Here is a 10,187-nt window from a genome sequence, read left to right as displayed (position 1 = left end):
CTTTTGTTTTCTTAATACATATAGTGTAAAATCATTGCAGTACATGTACAGTACTGTATTATGTGAATAAAGATCAGTGGGTACTAAAACCATGTGTAACTTATTGCTTGTGGTCAATTAATTAGCATATTCTCTATAGTGGCCACCTCTCTATAGTGGCCAATTTTGACCAGTCCCTTGAGTGGCCGCTATAGACAGGTTTGACTGTATGTTGTTGTTATCAGTGGATAGTTGGCTGATTTGATTATGGGATGTAGTTCTAACTGTCCATGAAACGGAGGGTCACAGAGGTCCAGATTACATGTATGTGGGAAGGCCTGCGTGTAAGTAGAGGTTAGAATCAGAGGTTATACATATTATGGTCACATTGTGGGTTTGTTCTCCACACAAGGATGTGCGTCAACATGTTATGAAATGTGATACGGCCAAATCAGGCGGCGGGCCGTGCTGACCACCCCGCCACATTCTGGGAAGGACTTGTTTTCCGTGCGGATGTAAGAGTTGGGCAATCTTTTCCGGTTTCCTGGTTGTATTGCCCGGGTAATTAGATTCGATGGATTCAGAGAACAGCGAGGATGCACTAGAAGTAGAGGCCAGTGATGACCTGCCAGAACTACATCATGTGCATTTTGCTTTAGATGATTTTGAGGAAGAGACAGATCGTACTGACGCTATGGTACAGGAACACTCTGATACGGAGGAGGTAGGAACTGTATAAGGACCTGCTTTTATCTTTATATCACTGCTGTTGAGTATGCTATCTAATTACCATACTTAAATTACTTGTGAAAGAACTATGTACATGTAGGTAGTGGATGTACGTTTGCAAGTTTGCAAAACTTCACAGCGAATCTTAATATGTAAATATTATAGCCTTTCTGATGACTTCTCCAGAGTCCAGTGCATTATAATTTGTGGCATATTTTAAGAAAACAAATTATTTCCTGTCTCAAGTTGATGTCAATAAAAAACCCACAAAAACATTATAAAATATAATTATCCTACTTTGATGCTTGGAGGTTAATTTGAAGGACTAGAGACTTGTGGGCAAACAGGCTTTGAGTTTGACATTGGTGACAAGTAAATATGTGATGGGGGACTGAGTCAATAATGTCAATTCAATAGACCCTTGTTATGTCAGTGGCAGTTTTGCCATAATTCATCCAGATTTGACAGAGAAAAAGATGTGTGAGAAAGCACAAAAGATATAGTAATTTGTGCTCGTGGATGTCATTTTCAGTGTTGTTGAGGATAGCTTGTTGACTGTTGGACAAGACAAGTCCATGAACGATGAAGTATGCACTTGTGGCTATATAGGGATGATGTCATTGTTGTCAGCTACTTGCCTGTTCCCGTGAGGTGGGGCAGGTGGAAGGCTGACAGCAGGGAGCCTGTTGTGTAAACCTGTTTCAGAAGGTAAGCCTACTGTCTACGTGACACAGGACATGTCTGGGTGGGACAGGTTTCTTAGTACTACCTACATGTAACATGTACAGTGTACTGAGGGTGGGACTATAGTACAAACATTACTTCCACGACTTACTGTCAGAACTTATTAGCGCACGACAATGTGCAAGTCCAAGGTGCCAGATCAGGAAGACAGGCAGGAGGTTTGTCAAATTTATGATAATTTTCTTCACTTTAATTTTGTTCGATATTTATACTCAGATGGCAGGGCTTGCCAGAGAAGCTGAAAAAAAGTTTTATACAGCTATTTGATTTATCCTATAACCTAGGGCAATCTCATTTATGTTAAGCTGATAGATTCTTTAAAAGCCAAATGTTCATTTATATTAATGTAGTATTATTCTATTAATGCAAGCTTGAAATGTTAAAATCGGCTGACATGCATGTAGCCTGTATGTTCACGTGCTAGAGGAGTGATCACTATATCTAGCTAGAAATGACTGCATTTGGCACATGGCTTTCATTCAAGGTCTAGCAGGGTAGCAGAGTTCATTCAAAGTATTCAACCAAATAGATAAAAGCATTTGCACAGCACTGACTCAAGTTAGAATAAAGAAGACATAAGATATAGCACAATAATTTGCTAGGAACGCTGTATGTACTGATAAAAATGAATATACATATTTTGCTTGTAATTAATAGATTTTAATATATTTGACAATGTGAACCTGACAATAATAAATGAACAACAGAAAGGAAGAGTATTGGTAAAAGCTAACCAGGAGTATAAAGAAATCAATCAGACTCAGAGCCATTTTCATCGTTTTATTCACAGTTCAGTGAGGTGGAAGGTGATAAATAGCTCTGTTTTTCAGTGAGAGCCATCGCAGCATGTGGCTCGGCACGTAGGCAGGCGCCACATGTGCTAAACTTGTACCTCTGTAGACTTCAAACATCAGCAGTTCACTCTGTACAGACCTGGAATCATCCAGAGTTTTTTTCTACAGTACAAATGTGCTAGATGTGTCATACAACATAGATAAATGCAAGGAGCTTGTCACTTGTCTGGAATGTTGTGTTTTGATATGATTCTTCTCAGTCAAAGGGAAAAACAACAGCTGTACCTTCTCCCTACTGATTTATACTGAAACCAAACACACAGTTCTTGTAAGGACGAACCCTCCATAGGGGAAAGGCTAATCAAGTTTATATTCCAAAGACATTTACCTTCAGCTGGCACAATAATAACTTGATATAGACTGTATGTAAGAACGTACACCTGTTATATTACCTATAAAGCTCAACCATTCTAAACAGTGTTGAATCATTTTTTTTCTTCCTTCACATATCAAGGTTGTGGTGAGCCATGTTTAGTATGTATGTCAGGTTTGTCTACCAGACATATTTTCTGCCAATTAGCCAGCACCAGTGCCAGCTCCCTGTGTGTCTTCTCCCACCCACAGAATAACAACTCCATCTATTTCATGTCAATCAGCCTACCTGCCCCCCCCCCTCCATCTTCTGTGCTGCAGGGCTTACCCAGTGTTTTCTTCATATCACATGATATTTCTCATAGTCACACTGCCAGTACCAACACTAAATAAAGGAAAATTAAGGTGTCCCTTTATTTTTATGTTCAAATGAATCTTGAGGTATTTTGAAACAATGATAATTGTGTAAGTTAACTACCTATTTTTTCTTGGTATTAAAATACAGGCTTCCTAAGCAGAAACTGGTATACCTTGGGCTGAGAGGCCTGTAAAAATCAATGATACCTTTGAATGTTTGATAAAAAGACCTAGTAAATGAATGAATAGTTTATTGATGACGATTGATTTATCAATTGGTTTATTGATGGAATTAGACAGTTCCAAGTTACCTTCCTGCCCAAAGGTGAGCTAACAAATATTCTAGTAGTGACAACTTCAGGATTATCCACCATGAAATCGTTCAGCAGTTCTGAAGATGAGATGGATTGTGTGCTTTTAGTGCACCATGTCAGGCAGAAGTCCTTGGGCTACTGTATATCATCAGGCTTGATAAATATTTGATAAGTGGTGTATACTCTGTCAGTCAGAATCGATGTACTGCATGACTAATCTCTGATGTTTGCTATCCTTTGATGGACCAGCAAGGCAAAGAGCCAATATGAATGTTTGAAAATTTTTTCTGTCTTCTAGTGTCACAGTTCATTCTCATTTCTTAGATGTGTGGTGTATACTCTGTCAGTCAGAAAGGATGTAGTCTATGATAGTATGACAAATATGTTATGTCGCTGTCTTTAAGGGGCCAGCAAGGATCATAGCAAATAGCATATATGAATGTTTGAAAATTTTTCCCATCATCTAGTGTCACAGTTCATTTTTATTTCTTTTCATTTCTTAGATGTGTTGATGTGTTGATGCCTTAATCAAATTAGAAGTTATTTTCATTAGATTATAAATATGTGACATTGCATTACTGTATGATAGTTGATACATTACCGAGGTATGCAGAAGTGACAATATAATGGAAGCTGATATGCTCCTGCACTGTAGATGCCACAGTAGAAGGCTGAATATAAAGATCATATTAATTAGTCATTCATTATATGGTAGGGATACAATGTATTTCATTTGAAACATTTTGACAAAGTTAGGTGGTGCATAGCTAATTTCTGGTTCAAATTCAACGTTTGACGTATTTTGTCTTAATGTCTTTTCTTGATGAAAAATGCTTTACTTTATTTACAGTGAGGATATAATCTTCTTGCAGATTTTATTCAACTTTAGCTGTTTTCTTTGAGGACCCTAGCCATAGCCATAGGTGTAATTTATGACTTTTGTCACCATTCATTCTTCCCTAACGTTTCTAGAGGACTTAAAGAAGATAGTCATCTTCAGAATTAAGTTTTGCCAGGCATAATTATGACAAGACATTTCTTCTGTCTGCCCTTCAGGTCCCAGAGATCTTTGCTTCCATCCGTTTGGCAACCAAGGAGTATCTGAAGGACAATCCCCATGTGGACAGTCGTCTGGACCAGTACATGGACAACAAGACCTCCAAGTTCGAGGTCATATACTGTGGCAAGGTCGTGGTCTCGCACACCAAGGCCCCGCCCACCCTCATAGACGACACCATCGACAAATTCAAGATTCACGACGCCGAGAAACTCAAGCAGCAGAAGAAGCCGGCCGACAATGGGAAGAGAAGACTTGGCTCCACCTCGAGAGAATCTGAGAAAGCCATGACCAACTTGGCCAACAACAACTCCAAGGTAGTATGTACGGAGGAGGAGTGTAGAACGAGTCAGGAGGACACACGACCAAATATCAACAGCTGTGAGACGCAGGATGCTGGGAACAGCGAGAAAAAGAGACATCGTAGCAACAGTGGGGGGAATGTGCAGAATAGGACCATGTTATTTCAGGTGAATAGCCATTTATTTTACTTTCCATTTTTGTGATTTTACACCACTGTAGATCTAGTTAGTAATTGATTAATTGGACTGTCCACATGTAAGCCTACAGATTTGTCATATCATTACATTCTTGTCAAAATTTCTGCAAAACTGACTTATTTTTTTCAAATTTCCTCCCCAGATCGGAACGTTGGAAGTGAGTCTGATCAGTCTGGAGCGTAAGTCAGTCATCCTGGAGAAGAACTTCAAGGACATTTCGTTTGTATCTCAGGTTTGTTTGTTTATTCATGAGAAATAGACCTCATATTGACCTGCAGGTTGCTTTTCATTGAAGTCACGAAGGAAGAGTTAACATTAATTCTTATAATTCCGCCAGGTGCCACAATAGTATTGCCACATAAAAAAAAAATATTTTTACATAGGCCTTCCCAACATTGTTTTGAACACTTGAATATCTGATGTGTATTGAATATCAGGATTACTGATGCTACATTGGTATATCTCTTTGAGCAACTTAAGATTCAAGTAGTTTTTATCATGAATCATATGGCAGTATTATGGTACCCAGTGAAATAATGAGAGTTGATGTTAACTTGTCCAGAATACAGCCATTTGCTAACATTCGACATGTAAACTGCACATAGCTTACCTGCTTCCCTCTCAGTAACCTCGCAGAGAGACTTTTTGCCTATTACTGTAGATCTACCCCCAGTTGTGCTGCCCACGTCAGCCAGTAATCATTGACGTCAGCGCTGCCACTTTCATGTCCCCTTTATCTTGTGTCGCCCACCTGGCAATCAAACCCCCAGATACAACTAACACGTTGATATAGTAATAGAATTACCTCCATGATTTCACACGAAACAGAACCCTAATAATAAAAATGTGCTTGATCCCTTGCTACCTTTGATTTTTTGGAGTATCATATTTTCAATACCTTTTCATCTCCTTGGCTTCATATGTCCTGCTGAGTTTCCCCTTGTGGTCACTTTTTACAACATTTATAAGAAAAACCTTTGTCTCCCTGTGATCTTTTTCAAGTGGATCAGTCTTATGTTGTTGGCTTGACGTGGGCGATCACAGTTTTTTAGCTTACGTCAGCAATGCACACAAAAGGCAAGAAATATTTTGTCGTTCTTAGTCGGGCTCACAGCACTAGCTCCAGCAAAATGCTGAACTCAGCTTTGTCACAGGTAGAATATGCGTACATCTCTTAGCTCAGATACCATCTACTTAACCTGTAGCCTGTCAATTTACCTTTGAACCATCAGAAATTTGGGGAGTGGGAGCATCATCAGACAAAGGTTAAATATGCCAGCTTACTTCAGTGCCCAAATGTCATCAAATCACATGTCTGACAAGTGATAAGTAGGCCTGATGTTGTCAGAGTGTGAGATTTGATGATTTGCCCTGGCAGTAATTTGATTATTTCGTAAAAGCTGAATATTGGATGTCTGGTGTTTGCTGGAGGAGATATCATTCACTGGATTTTATGGACAATTGCTATACAGTCAGACTGAGAAGATGTATAGATGTAGATGCTCGATTTCCGGTGACCTCTTCCTATTTTGTATGCAAATTCTGACCCAAAAGGTGCTTAAATGATGGCTTTAGACATTGATATTTGTATTAAACTAACATTTTTGTCCATGCAGGGAATCAAGCAAGCAGAGCACTTTGGCTTCATCTGCCGAGAGTCAAGCAAGAGCAGCCGCCACATGTGCTACGTGTTCAGGTGCCAGGCAGAGTCTGTGGTGAGTAAGGCATCATGCCATGCGGGGAAAGCTTCCCTGCTTGAAAAGTCTGAGAGCTATTTCTTCTAGAGGGCTTAGATAAAAGTTTCTCTCTGCCCAGTTACAACACTGTTGCAGTTAGTGTTAGTTGTACTTTTAGCAGTAGCTCATGTAGTTGATGCAAACAATGATGCAAAATGCTTGTACCTTTTGTAGGTCGATGAGGTGATGCAGTGTCTGAAGCAGGCCTTCAACGCTGCAGCGGAGAGCCAGCGGACCCACATCGTGTGTGAGACCTGCCCCATGCACCAGTACCACAAGCTGGCTCTGCAGATAGAAGGTGAGAAACATGCAGTCATTTTTGCAAATGGGTTTATACTTAGTATCAGTAGTCAGCACCAGTACCACAAGCTGGCTCTGCAGATAGAAGGTGAGAAAACATGCAGTCATTTTTGCAAACGGGTTTATACTTAGTATCAGTAGTCACCACCAGTACCACAAGCTGGCTCTGCAGATAGAAGGTCAGAAAACATGCAGTCATTTTTGCAAACGGGTTTATACTTAGTATCAGTAGTCACCACCAGTACCACAAGCTGGCTCTGCAGATAGAAGGTCAGAAAACACGCATTCATTTTTGCAAACGGGTTTGTACTTAGTATCAGTAGTCAGTACCAGTACCACAAGCTGGCTCTTCAGATAGAAGGTCAGAAAACACGCATTCATTTTTACAAACGGGTTTATACTTATATAGTAAGGTTCCTTTGGCACAACCTGGGAGTACTTACTTCCAACATTTCAATATCAGACACCACCATCTGATAGACATCGAAACGTTGGAAGTAAGTACACCCTGGTTATGCCTTAAGAACCTTACTATATGAATAATTGCCAACCTGATGAAGTTATTTATGGGGTTTATACTCAGTATCAGTAGTCTGAGCACTAAAATCCCTTAGAATTTCCATTCTTATAATAAAAGAAACATCCATTTCAACCCAGACTGTGCTGTCACATCATACAGATATCATTATAATTTATATCCATGAAACCATCTCCACCATAGGCACAGCTAGGCTAGCCTTGTGTTACAATGTCACATTGCAGAGACTGTGATAGATGATGGCTATTACATGTGCTTCTGGTAGTCATGCAGTGTTGCCTCTCAAGCTATGGCCCTCACAACTCAGGTCTATAAAACCAAATGTTGTTTCCAATTCAAGTCTGCCCCAGCTGCTACCACCATCTATTTTCTTTTTTCCTCGTACAGCTTTATTGATGGCATCATGTACATGTTGAACAAACCCTTCCAATTATGTGTCAGCAGTCACTTTGAATTTGGAAAGTTGTAAAATGTTTGGAATGCTCTAAGTTACTCTGTAGGGGTTTTACTTGATTTGAACATACAGCATAATTCAGTGCAATAAGTAAAGTGATATGTTACTTTTAGAGATTTTTTTGCATGTTGAGAAAAAATATGTCATCACTAATGATCATAGTTATTGTCCTTCACAAAGAGCATTTCTGTTCACTCTTGTTACTTGGTTAGCACACACACAAAAAAAAACACACAGTAAGAACACCCAAATATCATACTACCAGGGAACATGACTGCATACACTTGACTACCTCCATACAGTAATCAATAGGATACTTTGAGGAATCTTCACAGAACTTTCATACATAGTAACCTATGTCCATTTTATCTTCTTGTCCGTCCAAAAAATCAATTCTAACTGGGAAACAGATACAGTTTTAGCTTGGAGGAGTTAGATTATTCCATCCACGTATGTGAGATCATTGATTACAGTATACCGTATAAGGTGGTCTGGAGTATCAGTCTTCATTATCTAAAGATCATTTCCATCCTCAATGTCGCAGTTTGCACCTGGCACCCCACTGCTACATAAACGATTTTTACCCTGTGGTCTAATTAGAAAGGGTATTATTTATTCCAATCATTGAACCGTTTGGCGACCCTTCAATGTTTAATTCCAGTGGAACTGGGAAAAGACAAGAGATAAAAGAAAGTGGATAAGCAACTTCTGATCAGTGGTGTTTCCATCACCTTTAATGGAGGACAGCTCCCAGGTTTGACCAATCACTGCCAGCCTTCCCCAGGCCCAGGATTAGCCTGATTGATGAGCCTATGGTTTATCTTGTGAATACATCTATTTCTGTACTTCAACCGAAGCTTGAATATACAGTTTCTATGGGGAAACACCAATTTATGCCACAGAAGAGTTTATATGGTTGTTCAGGTGCAGTGATAAGGTTTTCAATCATATCCATGTAATCTGTGGTACCATATCTGAGGGTATTTGGTTGTATGTTAGTCTATTGAGAGAAGTAGAATGTAAATGTATCTGTATCAATCTATAAAGTATTTTTCTCTCGCTCTACATGTATATTTTATTTGCCAAGTAACGTTCTGGACAAGCTTTAAACACATAATTTGTGGGCATAGATGTGATAGTTTTTAAGTTACAATTTAGCAAGAAAAGCGAAATACTATTATAAGAATGGCCTCTGCAAAGTCACTTGAATGCAAAGGAGATCTCATGATCATTTGATGAACATGTATTGGAGAAAGCCTGTGCTACTACATCAAAGATGTCGATATTAGAGTCCCATTACTGTTGAAAAATCGTTGGCAGTGATTGAAAGGCTTTCCAAAGACCTGGAGCTATGGACTGCCACATCTCTATGAACTGCCACATCTCACCTAAAGCTCTTGGTTCTAAAGTCAAGTCAAGTTCTTGGATTTAACCGTGAGAAGTTTTGGAAAGAAAAACTTAAATAATGAATATATATCAAGTTTAGATTTTGTTGGTTACTCTTGACTTGTTTTCTGTCCAGGCTTGTACCCTCCCCGAGCCAAGGAAGTGATCCAAGCTCATCTCCAGGAGCTGGGAGAAGCTGACCAGACAGAGATCTCTGCCAGGATCAAGGTCAGGTTATTCCTCAGGATTTAACAGAGATAAACCTTGTCTTTAAAACAGGGTTGTCTCCAGCTTAAGATTTTTTTTCATCAAACTTATTGTTTGGGAGCCCATGTTGTTGAATTTCCTTGTTAAATATGTCATTTTAAGCTTTTCAACAGTTTCATGTCCTTTTTGGGACGGATGGGGTAAAATTATTTTCTGTCCCAACAAGCAAAGTTTTGTTCTGGGATGAAAAGACTGGTCCTGGAGACAGCCCTGCTGTCATTTGAAGCTTACAAAAATAAATTATTATGTAATGAAGTACAGTAGCTGACTGGTTGTCTCTCGTTCCACAGAGCGCCAACCCTACAGGCGAGCAGGACGAGAATGAGATCACCATGGCGATCCTGCGGAGTCTGTACGAGGGACGGCAAAAGGTCCACACTCACATCAGTGACATCAGCCAAGTATGTCAAACTTTCAGCAAACTCTTTTCAATGAAACGTCCATTTGTTTCTCTGTCTGTAGAATATTTGGTGAGACAAAACCTAATTACTATAACTTAGTTCTGTTAGTTTCAGTCCCTAGGGGATCTATTCTACTAATAGTATACATATACTGCTCAGGTGCATCGTTAGAGAATAACGGTCTCATACTGCTGTCATTTGCAGTAGCCAGTAGGTGACGTAGGCAAAGTGTTGATGTAGACAAAGGATTCAGTGCTTC

The 10,187-nt window shown here is 39.5% G+C and overlaps 1 protein-coding gene across 12 annotated transcripts in view; it reads left to right on the top strand.

Moving 5' to 3' along the window:
- The window catches only part of LOC118418979 (TBC1 domain family member 1-like), a 47,447-nt gene that overhangs the window by 9,025 nt on the left and 28,235 nt on the right, over nt 1-10,187 (top strand). For 11 of the 12 annotated variants that reach the window (XM_035825145.1, XM_035825149.1, XM_035825147.1 and 8 more), the window contains 6 exons: nt 4,346-4,816; nt 4,989-5,078; nt 6,463-6,561; nt 6,757-6,880; nt 9,397-9,488; nt 9,818-9,928. In XM_035825145.1, coding sequence (XP_035681038.1) covers nt 4,346-4,816; nt 4,989-5,078; nt 6,463-6,561; nt 6,757-6,880; nt 9,397-9,488; nt 9,818-9,928 — 987 coding nt within the window. Of the gene's footprint in view, nt 1-465; nt 704-4,345; nt 4,817-4,988; nt 5,079-6,462; nt 6,562-6,756; nt 6,881-9,396; nt 9,489-9,817; nt 9,929-10,187 lie in introns of those variants that run through there. The other variant, XM_035825150.1, reaches the window with a different exon arrangement.

The sequence above is a fragment of the Branchiostoma floridae genome, chromosome 7 (genome assembly GCF_000003815.2).
Source record: "Branchiostoma floridae strain S238N-H82 chromosome 7, Bfl_VNyyK, whole genome shotgun sequence".
In the NCBI taxonomy this organism is placed as follows: Eukaryota; Metazoa; Chordata; class Leptocardii; order Amphioxiformes; family Branchiostomatidae; genus Branchiostoma; species Branchiostoma floridae.
Note: the sequence above shows the minus strand (reverse complement) of the source record. Positions and strands in the feature narration are given on the sequence as shown.